General features: G+C 38.2%; 3 protein-coding genes across 3 annotated transcripts; all 3 read left to right on the top strand.

The window, feature by feature from the left end:
- The first annotated feature begins 772 nt into the window (after window positions 1-772).
- LOC117779805 (cylicin-2) lies at window positions 773-1,642 on the top strand. Its single transcript, XM_034616126.1, has one exon. The coding sequence runs from the start codon at window positions 773-775 to the stop codon at window positions 1,640-1,642; it is 870 nt and encodes a 289-aa protein (XP_034472017.1).
- Window positions 1,643-9,556: 7,914 nt separating this feature from the next.
- On the top strand, window positions 9,557-13,235 carry LOC117782207 (V-type proton ATPase catalytic subunit A). Its single transcript, XM_034619217.1, has 5 exons — window positions 9,557-9,689; window positions 11,031-11,131; window positions 11,191-11,888; window positions 11,947-12,924; window positions 12,995-13,235. The coding sequence occupies exons 2-5, from the start codon at window positions 11,056-11,058 to the stop codon at window positions 13,085-13,087; spliced, it is 1,845 nt and encodes a 614-aa protein (XP_034475108.1). The 5' UTR covers window positions 9,557-9,689; window positions 11,031-11,055; the 3' UTR covers window positions 13,088-13,235.
- An 893-nt stretch (window positions 13,236-14,128) lies between these two features.
- LOC117782205 (V-type proton ATPase catalytic subunit A-like) lies at window positions 14,129-16,791 on the top strand. Its single transcript, XM_034619216.1, has 2 exons — window positions 14,129-15,464; window positions 15,649-16,791. The coding sequence occupies exons 1-2, from the start codon at window positions 14,286-14,288 to the stop codon at window positions 16,732-16,734; spliced, it is 2,265 nt and encodes a 754-aa protein (XP_034475107.1). The 5' UTR covers window positions 14,129-14,285; the 3' UTR covers window positions 16,735-16,791.
- The last annotated feature ends 4,846 nt before the right edge of the window (window positions 16,792-21,637 follow it).

Raw genomic sequence — 21,637 nt, forward strand, 5'->3', positions numbered from 1 at the left:
TCTGTTATTTTTATTTAATTTATAAAGTATAATAAGGCAAAAAAAATTATCATATTTGAAAAAGCGGCTTTAATTTAATATAATATGAATTTAAACACCAAAATGTTAATTGAACTTGACGTCATATAAGTAGGAAGTTTTTAAAAAAATTCTATGAATTGATTGAGATTTAACCAAATTTTTGAATTATTAATTAATTGATTGCCCAACAATCTAATAAGTATACAAAAAATTAAAAATTCATTTGCTTGATGCTGTTCATGCTCTGGTTAGTCGATGATGTTGATTGTTTGTTATTGGTTGTTGCTTGGTTTGCCTGGTTTATTTGTTGTTAAATGTTTTGGTCATTTGCTGAAAATGCTTTTGCAATGCGCACGTAACAAAAGTCGCTTGTTACTGTGCAACAAAAAGTGGCAGCACGAGAAAACCATGGCAAAACCGCAAGAAGTTGGCCATTTGTTGGAAGGGTTTTTTCATTCTATCTTTGTTGTTGTGCGCTGTCTTTGAGTTTGGAACAGCGTTATGCACTTAGACGTCGACTGCCGTTGAGGGCCACAAAGAAATGTTGCCAAATCAGCCGCAGAGCAGCTAAGCAGCAATAACTGGCCTCCAGTGAGGCGTGGCCCCAGGGAGGGCATATAAAAGGCGAAGGTAGCTGGAAAACAGTTTACCAGACAACGACAACGACAACAGGGCGTGGCAGCAACAGCAGCAACAGCAGCAGTCGCATCAACTCAAAGGATAACGCTTTAAAGGATAACGACCAGGCGAGATGGCGGCCAAGCGGTCGAGTTGGATACCCTGGCAACTGTTGTGCCTGGCAACGCTGGCGGCAACATTGGCAGCGGCAATGGCAATGGCAACCCTGCCATATGCCCAGGACAACGCCATGGTAATAGGCGAGCCGCTGGGCAGCTCCGATGTGGGAGATTTTCACGCCCATTTGGATGACCTGCAGACGGCCGAGTCGAAAAAGCACGAGGATGAGCATGAGGAAGAAGGTGAAGAGGAGTCTGGTGAGAAAAAGCATAGCGAGCATTACAAGGAGCATGGCGAGAAGAGCAAAAAGGGTCACAAGCATGGCGAACAGCATGAGAAGGGCGAGAAAGGACATCACGACAAGGAGGGCAAAAAGGGTGAGCATGGCGAGGAGGAGGGACACGAAAAGAAGCACAAGCACTCCGAGAGCCACCACAAGAAGAAGAAAAAGGGTGAGAAGGGTGAAAAGGGTAGCGAATTCGAGGATCATGGCTCCTATAAAAAGGGTCACTCCATCAAGGGTAAACACAATGTTCACAAACTGAACGAGGATAAAAAGGAGAAAAAGTACTACGACGAGGATCACGACGAGGGCGGAGAGGAGAAGCACGGAGCCTTTGAGGAAGGCAAGAAGCACAAAAAGGGCAGCAGCTACAAAAAGGGCGAGCACAAAAAGGGCGGACACGAGGAACACTATGGCAAAAAGGGCCACAGCAAAAAGGGACACAAGAAAAAGGGTCACAAGGGTCACAAGAAGAAGCACGAGGAGGCCAAGAAATGGGGACACAAAAAGGAGCATGGCAAAAAGGGCGGCGAGGAGCACAAGAAAAAGTGGCACAAATCCCAGAAGAAGAGCAGCGAACACGATCATGGACATCACTAAATGAGATGGAGGAGTGAAGACCAAAGAGGAGACACAGCTTAATTTTTCCTATTATTTCTTCAGCTTTTCTACTCTCTTTTTATTGTAATAAAACATACAAAACACACCCAGTAATTAAGTGCATTTTCTTTTGTTACTAAACTAGACAAACAATTAGATAAAAGAGAAAGACATTGATACGTTTTTAATTATTTATGTCTACTATGTGTTTTAATAATAACTCTGAACATTTTCCAGCAGCTCTCCCTCTGATTGAACTGAAAACACAATTAAATGTCCAAGATAATATGAATATAGAAAAATCTAATTAAAATTATTTATTTCAATATTCGATTTAAGAAAGTATTGATGTCAAATATTTTTCATACTTAACTTATAATTCTCTCGTTTAAGTGATTCAGCAATGACGACCAATTTAATGGATTTGAAAAAATTAAGACAATAATTCACTGGATCATATTTATATCAAAACATGTTTAAAGTTTATTTAAGAATGACATTTTCTCAAAGTGCAGTTTTATCGAATTAGAATGGTATAAAATAGCAAGATTTCTATATAATGAAGTTTCTTTATAAAGTGACAGTTTTCAACTACAATATTAAACCTGGAGATCCCATCATCTTTAAGTGTCCACATCAGCTGCGGAGATAATGCTTTGTTTAGTTAACCCGTTTTCTAATAACGTTGCCCTTAACTGCAAAACTCAAATTTAAGCCAATTCCAAAGCTCAAAGCTCAACTGGTAGACACTGGCTTTGACGTCGATGCTGGCAGTCGCTGTCGCAGTCGCAGTTGCCGTTGACTTCGGCGTCGACGTCGACTTCGCCACCTGCATTGTCCTAATTGCCAAAGTGGCTGGACAGACAAATGAAATATGAACGTGTGCTTGGATATGCCCTATACACACTCACACACACTCACACACTCACACACATACACACAGGCCCACACTTAGAGTGGGCCGTGTCAAAGGTTAATTACGCATGCTGCAGCTCGTTTGCCTCGTCTCCCCTCCCTTTGGCTCGCCATTCCAAATTCCATCTCTGGTATCCTTTTGCAGCGTCCTTGGCTAGTCCGTAAATCGCTTAACGCACACTTTGGACATATATTCGTGTGTGTGTTTGTGTGTGTGTTTTGTGTGTGTTTGCTTAAGCCAATTCCGGTTCGATTTTACCCATGACTCGTCGCTGAATACTGTGGATGAAAGGACAAAGGACATCTTTGTTTGGTTTCATATGCTAATCCTTTCGAGCTGCGTCATAAATCATTCTCGTGTCCAAGTCCAGGCGACACGGCCACAAGACAGTGCCTCAATCGACGACGAAGTGTCCAATTTTCACTTTCCTTTCTCCTCTCTCCTCTCTGACAGCCTAAGAGCTTCAGTTTTCTATTATTGCAAACTGAGCTGAGGAACGTTGCAATCTGCTGGGATTTGTGGTAGCCGCAATGACACAAAACAAATGCAATAACAACATCATGAATATAACAAAAGCAAAAGGATTCTACACTCTTAGCAGCAGAGACTTGCCTCAACCAGGCATTGAAAAGTGTTTTTGTTTAATATGCGACTGGCTGTGTGTGGCTGTTTGTATGTGTGTGTGTGTGTTGCAAGTTTTCTATCTGCGTGTGGCAACCAGGTGAGCAGTCAACAATTCATGCTCCCTTCACAATTCTCGTGCTGTGCTTCTTGTTGTTATTGTTTTGAAATTGCCAACAGCAACAACAACAACAACTACAACAAACAATCCCACATGGCCAGTGGGCAAATGCATTAACGAAAGTGCTCGGTGCTGTTGGATGGGTAGATAGAAATTCCAGTAGATACTTGCAGCAAGAGAAGCTGCTGAAGGTGATGGCTAAGTGCTGGTAGCAGCACAAAGAGATCATAATTCACTTAACTCGGCTAATAATTCAGTTTAGTTGAAATGCGCAGTACGGCAGCAGCAACAACAACAACAACAATTACAACAACAGATACGCACACTTGTGTATGTGTGGTTCAGTATGGTCCATAAAACATACAACAAATTGGAACCAGTTTAAATTGAATAGATTTAAATTTAACCAGGGTATCTAACCGAATCAAATATCGAATATCAGTTTTTGGTAATAAATATATATATTGGTAATATTTTTGGTAATATTTGTTTATCGGTTTCATTAACCCTCAACTGTTTTTTGTAGATTTTGGTTTTCAAATACCGGTATGATTTTGGTTCACAAAAAAGGAAAGTGGCAGAAATCCTATAAAAAAAGCTATTTAGGAGTGCCACAGACAGCGAAACCAACCAAAAATCTCCCAAAGCTCCATACATTTTATGACGCAAAACTAATGAAGAGATGTAATTACTATATTACTTAGTTACTAGGATTTTTGTGTCAAATGCATTAACGAAAGTGCTCGGTGCTGTTGGATGGGTAGATAGAAATTCCAGTAGATACTTGCAGCAAGAGAAGCTGCTGAACGTGATGGCTAAGTGCAGGTAGCAGCACAAAGAGATCATAATTCACTTAACTCGGCTAATAATTCAGTTTAGTTGAAATGCGCAGTACGGCAGCAGCAGCAACAACAACAACAACAATTACAACAAATACAACAACAGATACGCACACATGTGTATATGTGGTTCAGTGTGGTCCATAAAGCATACAACAAATTGGAACCAGTTTAAATATATACATATTCAATATATTTATCAATAATTTAATACATTTGAAATGTTAATTTAGCAATTTTTAAATTTAACAAGGGGGCTCCACCCACTGCTCGCTTTGCTCGCCTACCCCCCGGCTCGCTTCGCTCGCGGTGATGAGATGTAATTACTTTATTACTTAGTTACTAGCATTTTTGTGTCAAATGCATTAACGAAAGTGCTCGGTGCTGTTGGATGGGTAGATAGAAATTCCAGTAGATACTTGCAGCAAGAGAAGCTGCTGAACGTGATGGCTAAGTGCAGGTAGCAGCACAAAGAGATCATAATTCACTTAACTCGGCTAATAATTCAGTTAAGTTGAAATGCGCAGTACGGCAGCAGCAACAACAACAACAATTACAACAACAGATACGCACACATGTGTATGTGTGGTTTAGTATGGTCCATAAAACATACAACAAATTGGAACCAATTTAAATTGAATAGATTTAAATTTAACCAGGGTATCTAACCGAATCAAATATCGAATATCAGTTTTTTGTTTACTCAAGTAATTGTCATCAAAAAGTTGTAGCATTTAACACAACTTAAAAAATCACTGCATACTTTTAGGATCACTTAAAAACTTCTTCAGAACATACAATACATATATACGCACAGCATACTTTTAGGCAGCACAAAAAGAGGAAAGTCGGAGACTGTTTCCGATTCATTGAAAAAAAGCAATGCATACTTTTAGGATCACTGAAAAACTCCATTAGCACACAATAGAGATTAGGTTTTTAATTGCATGCTGCTCTTAGAAGTATGCAACAATTTTTTTTAAGTTCATATATTTATTTTTATATTTGTAGTATTTCGGTATTGAGCTTTGAACTGGTTCACATGGCATACATGTGTCGCACAGGTCTGACTGTGAGTCAGCTGAACAGTTGTTGGCTGGTTTCAACATGACCTTCGTTATCTGGCAAGGATTTAAGGCTCCTCATCCTGCTCCACGTTGCGGCTTGGCACTACTGCAGCAGTTTTAAAGGATTTTCAATGTTCTTGCAAATTAGTATAATCCTCAGTGAATGTGCATCTATGTGTATGTGTGTGTTTTGTGTGCATGAAAAAGTTTATTGTTTTTGGGAATAGAAGCTGCTGTTGCTGCAGCTTCTGATGATGATGTTGTCTGTTGCCTGTTGTTATGGGGCAAAGCTTAATACTTCGCATATGGTCTGTGTGTGACCAAGGGAGTAGGTATAGGGGGCATCACTGAACTGAACTGAAAAACTGAACCGATTTTCAAGCGGAATGTCATTTTGATCATGACTTGTCATTTTAATTTATTCTGCATTTAAATTTTGTTATATTCTTAAAAAAAAATATTTTGCTCTAGATTCTACTAGATATTGATTTCGATGCTAAGGGTCCCCACTTTGAAATTTTGAAAATCCAAAATTTTAAATCTCAAGCTTTCACTTTAAATCAACTCCTTATATCGTATTTAGTATAAAACAACACTATAATCTTGATTCTTAAGCTTTTCATTTTTTTATAAAAAATCGTGAAGAATTGTATACAAATTTTGAATTGTTAAGTGACTAGCTCCGAAGTCTGTTCAACTTTAAACTGTCATAACTTGATCGAAACTGAACCGATTTTCAAGCGGAATGTAATTATGGTCTTGATTTGGCCTTTTAAATACATTCTGCTTTCAAATATTTTTAATTTCATTCAAAAAAATCTTTTTGGCCTACGTCTGTTTATTTCGATGTCATATTTATTATAAAACGACATCTTAAATTTTTAAAATGTTTCAAAATTGATTTGTTGTACTGTTACGTACCAGTACTGATACCGGAACCGAAAGAAAAAAAATGAAATATGGCCTTTTACCGAAATAGTTATTTCGGGATTTAATACATTTGAAATGTTAGTTTAGCAATTTTTAAATTTAAAAATGAACATTGTTTATATTCTATATGAGTATGTAAATGTTTTCATTATCATTTATTTATTTTTTAATTTTTTGGTTTAATTTTACGATATTAACAAGTTGCTAAAGAGCTGACAAACTGCATAAAAAGTGCATTATGTTATTAAAATGGACAATTAATGATTAAAAGCTTTAGCTTTTCCATTGCATTGTGGCAAGTGCGGCAATCAGTTAGTGACAATTGGTAGCCTGCTTCTGCTTTAACCAATTAGCGTCGGCTCGTAAATATGCAATGCCTCAATGAATGTGTCAATGATTAGGCAGCCGCTGTGGCAGCCACTGTGGCACAGAGCACAATGGCAAATGATAGCGCAAATGTAAATGTTGCACTTAGGTGGATGCAACAGCAGCAATGGCAACAGCAGCTGCCCCAATGGACCAACAATAACAAGCTAATGCAACTGCAATGCGAGGCAAAGAGTCACGAAGGGAGTGAAGAGGCAAGTAGAGGGAATAGTGGCAGAAGCAAGGCTATAATCAAGCGAATGGATGCCAATGGACAACACACATACTTCCACACACAACACACACACACATATACAACACTCGCACATTGCACTTAATTTATTGTGACCAATATAACGTAGCCAGGGATAAGGACGAGCAAGGAGACAATGCTTCCAGGCTCCATCGACATCACCATCGCTTGGGGTTCTCGTTGGCCGCATGTAAATTGAAAATTATGGCAATGCGCAACAAGATTAGCCCACGTCAGGATGCATCCTTCCCCAGGCCCCATTCCCCCCTCCCACCCTCCTTGCACCAAGCTATACGTATAACAAGTTCAAATGAATTTATTGAAGCTGGTACGCGGGCAGAAACAGTGTAAGCTAAATGAATGAATGAATGAATAGACAAATGAAGTTATGACTAAATGTATTCGAATCGCCACTCACAGTAGATGCCACATCTGGTGGCGACTCTCTTATAGAACACTTTAAAATTAAACATCGAAAAAGTCAAGCTTACAAAGAAAGTTCAAACACTTTTATTATTATATTTTGCCACCAAAAAGTTAAAGCTGCAGCTAAGAAAATCTTTTGCCTTTATTGTTTTCTGTTAAGTTCCAAAGTTAATGCTTAAACTAAAATAATACTTGAACAAAATACTTATCGAAAGATAATTTATTTAAGCAATGTTAAAATATAGTAATTATCAATTAAAAGATTAGATAGATTAAGAAAATTGTATATCAAATAAAAACTATTTCAATCTATCTCATCTTTAAAATAAAAAAAAATCAGATTTTAAATATAGGATATCAGCAATATTTAAAAAAAAATGCATTTCCTTATTTCAGAATTTTTTTAACCAAATCTATTTAAATATGTTAAAAGATGTCGTCTTTAAAATAAGGAAATGTCGAAATAAGGAAATGCTTGAATGTCCTGTCAGAGTTTCATAGATACCTGATATTTCAGCCATATTTCAACTGTCAGTTTGTCTTAGCTGTCAGTTGCATGGCGCTCTTGACTTTCTCTATCCTACAGTTGCCACTCGAGGATTTTTCTGCTGCTGCGCCATTTTGACACAGAATCCGACACTCATCTAATAGACGATGAAACGAAGGATGCGGATGTGGATGAAGTCATGGATGAGCTTGAGAATGCTGAGCAAAGATATGGACAAGTGTTTGGCGTTCATTGGCGCAGCAGCATACCCAGCCCATGGGGGAATCAAGGGATCGAGGGGGATCAGGCAAGTGCAGCAAACTTTTCAGCTTGCCTTATTATGCAAATGCCAACGAGTGACGAGCCACCATAAGCTGCATGCCAACGTCATCGATTTATAAGTTATGCAAAAGCATCCCCAGCTACTCTCACACACTCTCTCTCTCTCTCTGCCTCACCCTCTCTATCTCTGTGTTGGCCATCTGAGAATCGACTGTTTGACTACTTTGTAAGCAATGGTTTACTGTTGTACTTGCCACTTCTGCCTTTTTGCTGACTGCAATCACAATTTTTTATTATACCCTGTGCCAAGGGTATAATAATCTTGTGCAATTGTATGTATCAGTCAAAAGGATGCGTGCCATAGCCCATAAATTATATATATATTCTAGATTAGCTACAGCAATCGTCTCAATAAAGCTTTTTCAGACTATTTGTGGGTATGAACACCTAGATAAGAGCTGGATGAGCAAATTATAAGAGTTAGAGCCTTAGATTGACATAATCTTCACAGATATCAAAGGGCTTTCTAACAATTTTCGTTTTTTTTCGTTGTTAAAACATAGTGGTAAAACCTCACAACATAAACAATTTTTAAACTAAAACACTTTTTTGATGGTGAACACTCCCTTTTTAATATTTTTATCATCCCATATGAATGCGATTCATATATATTAAGATTTAAAGCAATTAATTAGTTAAACAATTGAATTATATAAATACGTAAATAGAAAAATATTAAAACTGAATTCTTATAACCCAATCTGATTGAATATGTCAATTTATTCTTATAAAAATAAATTTTAAAATATATGTACCATATGTGGTAAAAAATATTAAAATAACTATAAAATTAATGGATTAACGGGTATCTTATAGTCGGGGAGTTCTTACTTGTAATTTTTTTATTTTGTTTATCAGAATCAATCTCTTGGCCACGGTTCGCTCAGTTTCCAATTAGAGTTCAGGTTTTTCTTTGCCGATTCCCATTTCTGTTCCCAATTGCAAATGCAACTGCTGATTGGTTGCACACAAACAAAAACTGCATTTAACAAAAAAAAGTAACAAAAAGTAACAACAATGTATATCAATGTGCATATCTTTTAACAATGTGATTTTTAATCAAAGTTTTTTTCTCATGCCGGCAGTTAGAAAAACTGCGAAAACGCCAAAAGAAAAATCTATTTCATTGCGAATTTCAATGTGAACCAGAAATTGTTTAAGTTGAAACAAGTAAGAACTGAGGTACGACTGGTAAATACTCTGTATCTTTGAGATACTTCAAACGGTCCAATACCAACGTGCCCACGCACTAGATGGCGCCAGTGCTGCTTTATTTAGTTCCAATTAAAAATATCAACCTTCTTCTCTCTCTCTGTCTCTTTCTTTCTCTCTCTCTCTTTCTCTCTCTGTCAAGCTACACTCCTTCAAAGAGCTAATAGCTTTATCTGGCAACTCTGCTAAACGCTTAACAAGCGCAGCGATTCGATTGTTAAAGCTTTTATTATTACTCATCGATAGCAGCAGCTCACAACTCGCATGGAAAGGTGTGAGTGAGCCAAAGCTTTGACTAAAAGCTTTCGCTCGTGTACTTGAGATCGTTGGATCGACGACTTCCACAAACGATGTATTGGAACTTTTCGAAGTTCGAGCGACAACTTTACTAGCGCTGCTGCTCAGTCGGTTTTAGTTCTGTCGGAGTAAAGCAGCAACGTTCGCAAGTGGAACGTCAAGATAGAAACGTAAGCGCAAAAGCAAACAAGTAAAAAACACACACTTATACATACATACACACACACAGAAAAAAAGTAATTTAGAAGCAGTTTTAAATTTTAATAAAACCATAAAAAAAAATGCAGGCCTACGACTTCTTTAGGCGTAGCACGCCCATTTGGATGCGGCAAAAGAAAGTGATAAAAAAAAAAAGGAAAGAGACGAAAAAAGCTTGCATTTTGCATGCGTATTAGATAATAAATGCAACACTGCAGACAAAAAAAATAAATAAAAACAAAGCAAACCACATAACAACTGTACAACATCAAATAAAAAAGTGCGCATAAAAACAGAAAAAAATGCCGAAAGAAAAAACTACTTGCTGTGGGAAATATAGTTACCCAGTCAGCTGACCTTCCCCTCGCGCACGCCTCCCGCTTGCACACTATGTGCCTCAAGGGTCTTGTGATCTTACGTTTAACATTGCTGAAACATTTTTTATATGTGAATGAGCTACTTGAAAGCAGAATGCAAAATTCAATATGGTGGCTCGGCTGGGGGCGCACTTGTAGCTTGTAGCTCAATTCGGTTTGCATTTTTCCATTTGTCAGCTGACAGCATGACACTAGTCTTGTGATCAACGTCAAAATCCAATTGTCAAATATTCGAACTCGAATAAGTAAGAGAGAGAGAGAGAGCGAGTGAGAGCAAGAGCAAGAGCGTGTAGAGTTTGCTGAGCGCAGCTCATATTTACGCTCACTCTCTGGAACTCTTACTCTCCCTACAAGATAACAAAAGTGGAATCGCCCGCATTTTTTTTTTCTTTTCGTCTCTTGATTCAAGAAAAAGTAAGAAATGAAAAAAATAACACTACTGCATGTAATAATTATTGTTCATTTTAAATTTGCTCCGTAGAGTGGGTTTAGTCGTAGTTATTATTGCTCTCCCTTAATTAAAAGTTATCAACGTTGTGGAAATCGTTTTTCGAACTTCTCCAAAGCTCTGTCACGTGAAATAAAAGCTCTGCTTATTAACTTTTATTCATTCATCGAGGGCAGTTAATATAAAAAAAAAAACGGTCTTGAATACATTGCTTGAAAACGAAATTAAGCAACAAAGTAAATAAAATATTCTGTGTGCCCAAAAAAAATGTAATTTCTTAACCTATGTGCGAGTTATGGACTTGTTACTGGGCTCTTCCAGTCAGCGTGCGCTCCATTTGTCAGCTGACTGTGATAAGAAAGTTTTCAATACATTCTCATATCTAGTGCAAAAAGTGTAGAATATAAAATAATAGAGTAACAGCTAATTGTTATACTTAACTTGTAATTTGTTTTTTAATTATTTTATTTTTTTTCTGTTTGTTGCAGTTGTAGAGTCAAAATATAAAACAAAATGTCCAACTTGAAGCGTTTCGATGACGAGGAGCGTGAGTCGAAATATGGCCGCGTCTTCGCTGTCTCTGGACCTGGTAAGTAACGCCTACTAAATCCGAAACTTATACCGAATCTGAACTGTTCCTTTGATTAGTCGTGACCGCGGAGTGCATGTCCGGCTCTGCTATGTACGAGCTGGTGCGTGTGGGATACTATGAGCTGGTCGGTGAGATCATTCGTCTGGAGGGTGACATGGCCACCATTCAGGTGTACGAGGAAACCTCTGGTGTCACAGTCGGTGATCCCGTGCTGCGCACTGGAAAGCCTCTCTCCGTTGAACTGGGTCCCGGTATTATGGGCAGCATTTTTGACGGTATCCAGCGTCCATTGAAGGACATTAACGAGCTCACCGAATCCATCTATATACCCAAGGGTGTCAACGTCCCTTGCTTGTCCCGCACGGCCAGCTGGGAGTTCAATCCCCTGCACGTTAAGGTCGGCTCTCACATTACTGGAGGTGATCTGTTCGGTCTGGTGCATGAGAACACTTTGGTCAAGCACAAGATGATTGTTAATCCTCGTGCTAAGGGTACAGTTCGTTATATTGCCCCATCGGGCAACTACAAAGTCGATGATGTTGTGCTGGAGACCGAGTTCGATGGTGAGATCACCAAGCACACTATGTTGCAAGTATGGCCCGTGCGTCAGCCCCGTCCCGTCACCGAGAAGCTGCCCGCCAATCATCCCCTGTTGACCGGACAGCGTGTGCTCGATTCGTTGTTCCCCTGTGTCCAAGGCGGCACCACCGCCATTCCCGGTGCCTTCGGTTGCGGCAAGACTGTCATCTCCCAGGTATGTCTATAGTCAAGACAGCTAACTGGCGACTTACTCATTAAAATGCATTCCTCAGGCCCTGTCCAAGTATTCCAACTCCGATGTCATCATCTACGTCGGTTGCGGCGAGCGTGGTAATGAGATGTCTGAAGTATTGCGTGATTTCCCCGAGCTGTCTGTTGAAATCGATGGTGTTACCGAGTCCATCATGAAGCGTACTGCCCTCGTGGCCAATACCTCCAACATGCCTGTCGCTGCTCGTGAGGCTTCTATTTACACTGGTATCACACTGTCCGAGTACTTCCGTGATATGGGTTACAACGTCTCCATGATGGCTGATTCCACCTCCCGTTGGGCTGAAGCCTTGCGTGAAATCTCTGGTCGTCTCGCCGAGATGCCTGCCGATTCTGGCTATCCAGCCTATCTTGGTGCTCGTCTCGCCTCCTTCTACGAGCGTGCCGGCCGTATCAAGTGCTTGGGTAATCCCGAGCGTGAGGGTTCCGTCTCCATTGTCGGTGCTGTGTCGCCACCTGGTGGTGATTTCTCCGATCCCGTTACCTCCGCCACTCTGGGTATCGTCCAGGTGTTCTGGGGTCTCGACAAGAAACTGGCCCAGCGCAAGCATTTCCCCTCCATCAACTGGCTCATCTCTTACTCGAAGTACATGCGTGCTCTGGATGATTTCTATGACAAGAACTTCCAGGAGTTTGTGCCACTGCGTACCAAGGTCAAGGAGATTCTGCAGGAGGAGGAAGATCTCTCCGAAATTGTGCAGTTGGTCGGCAAGGCCTCTCTGGCTGAGACCGACAAGATCACGCTTGAGGTTGCCAAGCTGCTGAAGGATGATTTCTTGCAACAGAACTCCTATTCGTCTTACGATCGTTTCTGCCCCTTCTACAAAACCGTCGGCATGCTGAAGAACATCATTGACTTCTACGATATGGCCCGTCACTCCGTTGAATCGACCGCGCAGTCCGAGAATAAGATCACCTGGAATGTCATTCGTGAGGCAATGGGCAACATCATGTACCAATTGTCCTCCATGAAATTCAAGGTAACAACAAAACTTTTTCACTTAAGCTAATTAAATATAAAATGGACTTATTTTTTATTTTGTTTTTTAGGATCCCGTCAAGGATGGTGAGGCCAAGATTAAGGCTGACTTTGAGCAGCTGCATGAGGATTTGCAACAGGCCTTCAGAAATCTGGAGGATTAGAGCACATTGGCCGTACTTTTACACATTATCTTATATTGTTATGTAGTTAACTTTTAAAAATGGCAACAAAAACGTTCATATCGCGTACAGTTCCGTCAAAACAATTCCGTGCAACACAACAAAAGATTCCAAAAATGATATAAAAAAAGAAATAAGTAATGAAATACTATTGTTAACATTCCTCTTCTAATAGCCTGAGAGATGAAAACATTCCGGCCTGCGGTTGTTACACAACTTCTTCCCACCCCTCCACTCAGTTTTCCCCCCACGGCCACCCTCAAAGCAACAACAACAACAACGTAACTAACGTCCTTCTATGTAATTCCATACACATATACATACACAGAAGCGCACACACATACATACGCACACACAAGATACGCAAATACAAATGCATGCATAGTATTATTGTTTAATGAATGGAAATTCTTTTGTTTATTTGTGAAAAAGTCATGTTTTCTCTTTATTTGTTTGTTTGTTAAACTTATGTAAATATTTAAAGTATGAAATATTAAATGTACGAATAAAGTGCAAACAACAAATACATTTAATGTAATTGAAAGTCAAATGGCCTTTCACTCTCTAATCATTTCTATAATTTAAAGTGTTTTCCCCTCCACCACTTATTGACTCAAACTGTACCTAATGAAGTCAAGTTTCATGACTTAATTAAAACGAGTATTCAGCATGTTAAGTATTGTGACTTATTAATGAGAATATAAATAATGAATTTAAATAACACCGATTTTCACCGGTATTATTAGTTTACCGAAACCTTTAAAACAATTATTAACTACCCTTATTCTCCAATTTCATATCCAGGGGTGTGATATTGAATTTCGAATAAACAGGATGAAGAGAAGAAATGAGAATAAGCAAAGATATTCATAGCCTTTGATATTGTAATTTTAACATAAAAACCCCTTTATAAAGCTTAAATTTCTTAAAATCTTGGTCCACACACTTTTGTCTTAAATGGAAAACGTTTAGTCCAATTAAATTACAGCTCACAACTTTTTTTGTTTTTGACTTCCTCGTCAGATTTTTTTGGCCTTTCACTATAAGATTTTCCACAGGATCAGGTGATATTTTGTATTCTTGACAAAAATTATATTACATTTAAAGACAACACAAAACTCCAAACCAAAATTGTTCGTTGTTGCTTACCAAAATTTAACACAAACAATTAGTTACTATAATGGACAATCACAAATGCGAATGCTCAAAGAAGAATGCCTCTAAGAAGGCTACCAAAAATGAGATGATAGCGTTATCTGAGAAGCTAGAGAAACTAGAGCAGAAAGAGCAAGAGGAGAAGCGAAAAAAACGTGAACTTTTATTGAAGTCAGAGAAGCTGGTAAAAAATGGAAAACCAGATAATTTAAATAGGCAAGAGAAGCAAGTGGAGAAGAAAGACGAGAAGCAATGGAAAAGCAATCCTCTAAAATTTGACGGTGCTACGAACACTTCATTTATAAGTGATACAGAGGTGGAAGTAGAAGCGGATGTAGAAGTCGAAGTGGAAATGGAAATGGAAATGGAAAAAATACCCGTGACCGTACACGAAATTGTTGAGCAGAAACCTTCAAACTCGCGATCGGTAACATTGGTTGACGCTGTAAAACGTAATGATTTAGAAATTTATCAAAGAGGTCGAGTTTTTGGCGTTTCCGGACCTGTGGTCAATGCCGAAAAGATGGCCGGCTCGGCGATGTACGAATTGGTTCGTGTAGGACACTTTCATTTAGTTGGGGAGATCATTCGCCTAGAAGGGGACATGGCCACCATACAGGTGTACGAGGAAACCTCTGGCGTGAGCGTTGGAGATCCTGTATTCCAGACTGGGAAGCCTCTCTCCGTTGAGCTTGGTCCAGGTATCATGGGTAGTATCTTCGATGGCATTCAGCGACCCTTGCGTGCCATTCATGAGTTGACGCACTCCATCTACGTACCCAAGGGCGTCAATGTGAAGAGTCTTTCAAGGAGCATTGAGTACGGCTTTGAACCGGCAAATTTGCGTCTCAACGATCTTATAACTGGCGGCGATATCTATGGCACTGTAAACGAGAACAGCTTGGTGGAGCATCGATTAATGTTGTCACCGCGTGCTCAGGGTAGAATCACATGGATTGCACCTCCAGGTAACTACAGTGTGGATGAAGTAGTCATCGAAACGGAGTTTGAAGATAAGGTTACCAGACACACCATGCTGCAAGTGTGGCCAGTGCGTCAATGTCGGCCCGTTATCGAGAAGCTGCCCGGCGTCAATCCCTTGCTCACAGGACAACGTGTGCTCGACGCCTTCTTTCCTTGTGTTCAAGGTGGCACTACAGCCATACCAGGAGCCTTTGGCTGTGGCAAGACTGTCATCTCACAGGTAGGTTAGTCCATTAAATGATGAAGTACGGTTGAGGAGTATTTTTCCTAAGGCCTGAAAAAAAACAAAACACCAACAATATCACACAGCAAATTATCTGCTTCTAGTCAAGTCGTTGAACACAAAACATAAAATTGCTGATGTTGTGGTATATGTTTTAAACTTATATATCCGCTTATCTCAGACGCTGTCCAAGTATTCCAACTCCGATATCATCATCTACGTCGGTTGCGGCGAGCGTGGCAATGAAATGTCTGAAGTACTGCGGGATTTTCCCGAGCTGACCGTGGAAATCAATGGAGTTTCCGAGTCTATTATGAAGCGTACTGCCCTCGTGGCCAATACCTCCAATATGCCTGTCGCTGCTCGTGAGGCTTCCATTTACACTGGCATCACGTTGTCCGAGTACTTCCGTGACATGGGCTACAACGTGGCCATGATGGCGGATTCCACCTCCCGTTGGGCTGAAGCCTTGCGAGAGATCTCTGGGCGTCTCGCTGAGATGCCGGCGGATGCGGGTTATCCAGCTTATCTCGGAGCACGTCTCGCCTCGTTCTATGAGCGTGCTGGACACACCAAGTGCCTGGGCAGTCCCGATCGCGAGGGATCTATTTCCATTGTGGGTGCAGTCTCTCCACCCGGTGGTGATTTCTCTGATCCTGTGACCTCTGCCACGCTGAGTATTGTGCAGGTTTTCTGGGGTCTTGACAAAAAATTGGCACAACGTAAACATTTCCCTTCGGTGAACTGGCTGCAATCATATTCCAAGTATATACGAGCTCTTGATTCTTACTACGAGATTGAAAGTCCGGAATTTGTCGAGCTGCGTGCACTTGCCAAACAGGTGCTCCAAGAGGAAGAAGACTTGGCGGAAATTGTCCAACTGGTGGGCAAAACATCGCTCAATGAATCGGATAAGATCACACTCGAAGTAGCGAGATTGCTGAAGGATGATTTCTTGCAACAAAACTCTTACAGTGTCTATGATGCCTTTTGTCCCTTCTACAAGACGGTGGGCATGCTGAAGAACATGATGGTCTTCTACAAGTGCGCCATTCAGGCTGTGGAAAATACGGCTGGCCAGGAAGCCCATGTCACCTGGGGCCTCATCCGTGAGCGTGGCACACAAATCCTTTACGATTTGGGCACCATGAAGTTCCTCAATCCCAAAGACGGCAAGGAGTTCGTGGAGGAACAGCTGCAGAAGATCCACGATGATGTGGTCAAAACTTTATTGCATTTGGAAGAAAATGTCGCGGCGTACGCTTAGTTAAATCAGAAGATGATACAAATCTGCAATAACTCTCCTTTTATGTAAACGTCAAAATAAAAAAAAAGACGAGAAAAAAATAATTTTTTTTAATTTTTATTACATTTTCTTAAGTTAAGTTTTAAATCCCAAAAGAATACACAAGATACCCTCTGTTGGGTTTTCCCGTAAAAGTAAAATTTTTTTACCTAATATAAAATAAAAGAATTAAAAAAAGAAGTATTATTTCGCGATAGAACTTAAAAAATAAAATTTTAAATGTATTTTCATTTTTATATTTAAATAATTCAATTACTCTTAATTTCAATATTCATTATACAAATTTGTATATGACTATTTTAAATATTTATTTTATATTTTTCAATTTCTTTTTAATTTTTATAATAAATCTTTACAATTTGTATTATATTCTATTACTATATTGTCTTCTTATCATTTAAAAGAAAATTAATGCAGTGCCAGATATGTTTGTGTAAATATATTTTAATGATCTATTTAGATCAATTGCACTTTAACTGCAGACGGCAGTCCGCGCTAGTGACGAAATAATCATTTAGGTCTTATTCTAACATTCTTTCTATCAACATATTTATAGTTGTTATTAAAGATTTCCTACACTTTTCAAGTACTACCCTAATTCAATTAACTTCCTAAATAGTTTTGGTGAAAATTATCCAATATCTTCAAGTGGCAAGTAGACACGCCCGCTCATTAGTTTCACTCGGAGTTGCAACACTGCTTGAACTAAATTTTTTATTTTTTTTACTTGATGCTGCTTCAGATTAAGACGCATTCATCTGTTTACATAAAAGTCAGAGGTAGTTAATCCTTTTTTGCCAATTTTCCTCACAAATTCGTTCGATAATTTTCGCAACGCCAGGCAAATGTCGACAAAATTCGTTGATTTATACGAAAAGTTTATAAATGCTCTCAGAGAGTAGCAGCAGCAGCAGTAGCAGCTTTGCCACGCCCACCACCCAGTCTTCTTGCACCACCTCTATTTCCGCAAAGTACCAAAAATTTGCCAAACCAACGTCAACCCGCAAGGGAGCAAAAATGCAGAGATCGATTTCGATTCAATTAGTGGAAATTAAATGTAAGTATACACACACACATGGACTTGTGTATACATATTTTTTGCAGTGCATTAGTATTTGTACGTTTGACTTTGCCGATAAGCTGTGTGGGGGCGTGGCAGAGGGGCGTGAGAAGGGGAGGCTAAAGGCATTGCGATGATTACATTTCCGCAGCCAAGTAACCAACTCAGCCATAAAATGAGCGCAAAAAAAATGAAGGAGACGAGGAATCAAGCCAAAAATCAGTTCAATTGCAAATTGAAAATCCTCTTACAACTTCCGCTTCCGCTAGAGAGTGCGAGAGCAAAAGAGGGAGCGAAGAGAGACTGGGTCGCTTAGCTGCCATGACAAACATGGCGTATGAGCAATGTGCACTAATTGGCCGCCGTTCGAAGCCGTTTGCAGTTTTGGTTGCCACCAGGGGCCAAAAATAACAGTTATTAAAGCAGATTTGAGCCAAATAAATCAATGTGAAGAAAATATGGTACAGTTTCATGAATCACACCAGGCTTTTTGTAATTATTGAAATCTGCGATAAACTTAAATTTTTAGTTTATATAGCATAAGTCATTGTTAGTTGTTATTACTTAATTATTATTTAAAAATTGCATACTAATAATTATTTATTATTTTGTTTTATTTTAAGTTACACAAAAACACGTATTTTTATTTGATCCAGCTATTATTAAAAGATATTCCGCAACTTTAATATTTTAAATAAAAAGTTAAGTTAATATAAATAGATTTCATAGCCTTTTTTATATTTTTGCAATTTTTGAGCATTTGCGCATTTTAAATCAAAATTAAAAAAGAAAATTTCAAAGAAGCATAATGTGCATTAGAATATAAATGTTACATTGTAATTTTTAATAAACATTTTTTTATTTGAAAATTTGAATTAAATATTATTTATTTACCACTGTCAGTGGCTTTGTGACCTGGTAACACCCACAACCCACAACCATTTAAACACCCCACTAGCGCACTAGACAGCCTCTCATTTCCGCTGCCATTTGGAGTTGCCTGTTGGCAGCTTTTGACTTTAAGTCGGAATTTCCCAGCGTAAGTTCAGCAGAGTTAGGCAGCTCTGGAGTGGATGTGGTGGTAGGGGAAGGGTCGTATTGCATAATTTGAAGGGGTTAAGCCATTGAGCTTTAATGCAAAAATTTCAATTGAACGTCAAACAGTCAATTCGCCTTAGCGGCGATAATCGTAAAAGGATAATGGCGCTAAAAGAGCACAAAAAGACAGCGCAAGAGCATCAAGCCAAAGGGAGAGACTAACTTGCAGCTAGTGTGTGTGTGCGAAGCGTGTGTGTGTGTGTAAATGTGTGTGGCGTCTGCTGTGGACGCTGTTTGGCATAAGTGTGCACTCAATTAAAGGATGTTTCGGGCGCAATGCTAACGGCCGTTTCATCTAGCCCAGCAAGTGAAAAAAGTGATAAGAAAAAGGCAGCTTAACTATTTTGAGCGCGATTGGCTTAGCAAATAAAGGAAATAAATAGGAATATTTGCAAAAACAATGAAAACAACAAAATAGCCTCGAACTACTTTAGGATTTGCATTGCCCAAAATTTAGTACTTAATATACAAACCCTTACAAAATTATATTGAAGTTCGTTTTCTTTATATAACTTCAACTATAATTACCACTTAAACTGTTTTCTAAGACAAACTCAAATTTAAATAAATCAAAGCTTGAATATAAAATTATTTTTTATGTATAAGAAATTAAATAAAAACTATAAATTAAACAAAAAATAACACTCAGTAATAATCATTATTTTTAATCAAAAAAATAAAACTCATATAATTATGATTGTCTTGAGCTTTGATCAAAAGTAATCATAAGTAAAATAATAAAACTAATAGAATAATGGTTATTTCTTGAGTTTTATAATATAACTTATATTGATTACAGTCCCAGATTGAACTTGATTCATATATTGGCATGTGTACACAAAGGTATGAATTTTGACTTCTTAAATAAAACTCAAGGTAAATTTTGATTTTATAAAATAACAAAAAATGTAAATAAAATATTTATATTATTGCAAATATAATATTAAAAAATTTTTGGAATTTTTTTTTTTAAATTTAAAAATGTTTCACTGACTAGGAATCTATATAAATGTTGTCCACATATTCCTTATAAAAAAGTCAAAATAACACCTTGAGTTTTACTTTTGATTCAAAAAATAAAGCTCAAAGAATAAATCATTATGCTATGAGTTTTATTTTTTTGCTCAAAAATAATGATTATTTCTTAAGTTTTATTTTTTTGCCGAAAAATAATGATTATTTTATGAGCAAGATATATATTAAATATATCTTAAGACCACGGTGAAATTGCATAGGTTACCCTTAAAGAAAATTTTTGGTATATTTTAATTTTTTTACAGTTACTAGAAGTAAATGATTTTTCCAATTGAAAAAAAAAACAAAATAATCATTATTTACTGTCTCTGAGTTCAATTGAATTTTTTGCAGTGTGGGATTCACAATGATAATTCTAACGAGAATGCATTGCATAACTCTCTTTGGGTCGAACTATTTAATACACAAATACATACATACATACATATATGTTGAGGGGGCGTGTCATATGTATTGTGTTTGCTGCTGTAGTTGTTTTTGTTGTTTTTGGCATTGCCGCAAGGCCTAAATGGTTATCATAAGCAGACGTCAAGGACACGCGCGTAAGCGTCTTTAGCTGCCATTTTGGGGTCAACTTAATTTGCAACTTATACGCAAAAGCCTTTTGATTCTGTTATTTTTTGAGCTGGTGCTGCAAAAGTCCTATCTTTCTCTTTCTTCTCTCTGTCTCTTCCTTTCACGCTCACTGTTGACTCCCGTTGTTGTTGTTGTTATTGTTTTGTTTGATGGTGATATGTCCTTTTGCGCAGATTTATAACGCCTGCAGTTATTTGGCAAAGTTAAGCGAACCTTTTCTTTATTTTTTTCGCAATTTTATTTTTGTATATTTTGGGCCTTGGTTCCTTAACGCTTGACTCTACTTAGTTTTGTATGCAAAAGGGTCCTGTCGCTCATTGTCCTTTTTTGCCACAGTTACAGAGCTCTTACTCTTGCTGTTCTTATTGTTTTTGTTGTTGTTTGCTTCTGATATGCTTCAGATTAAGGGAATTTAAATTAAGCCTATGCAAATGCGCTCCAAGCTATTTTGATGTTGTTGTTGTATTTTCCAGTCGTTGATATCGTTATTGTTGTTGTTGTTGCAGCGGGTGTATCGTGTCTCCCGTAGTCCCTATTCCTGTCGACATATGACCGCAAATTATCGCCATGCATTGGCCAAACTTGACACTTCAAACAGTCATAACTTTATGAAGTTTTAAACGAGATCAGTTTTATCATTATTTGGCCACTATATTTATTCTTTATCAAAATTGGAATAATCAATTTTTTTCCACCACTGACCACTTTTTCATAGTTTCCTCTCAACGCCTTTTCGAAAACTTCAAGCTCTCATAACTTTGAAAAACTCAGCCAACTTTCTTGCGGAATGTCAATTTAATCATTATTTGACCTCTTTTTTAATTCTTTTTTTTTCATCACTGTCTATTTTTCCCACACACCTGGCACTTAAAACAAAAAAAAGTGATGTGTTAAACTCATTATTTTTAACTTGATTTACATATATATTATTTGACGATTGATCGTCAATTCGATTATTACATATTTTGTTTTTGACATTTAGTATGCAATCTCGATTCACAGCTTGGATTTACATTACTAGTAAAATATAATAAATGTATGTAATTTTTGAAATTACATTTGACAGCTTTGCATGTACTCACACATATATTCATG

Source organism: Drosophila innubila (genome assembly GCF_004354385.1).
Source record: "Drosophila innubila isolate TH190305 chromosome 2L unlocalized genomic scaffold, UK_Dinn_1.0 4_B_2L, whole genome shotgun sequence".
Classification (NCBI taxonomy): Eukaryota; Metazoa; Arthropoda; class Insecta; order Diptera; family Drosophilidae; genus Drosophila; species Drosophila innubila.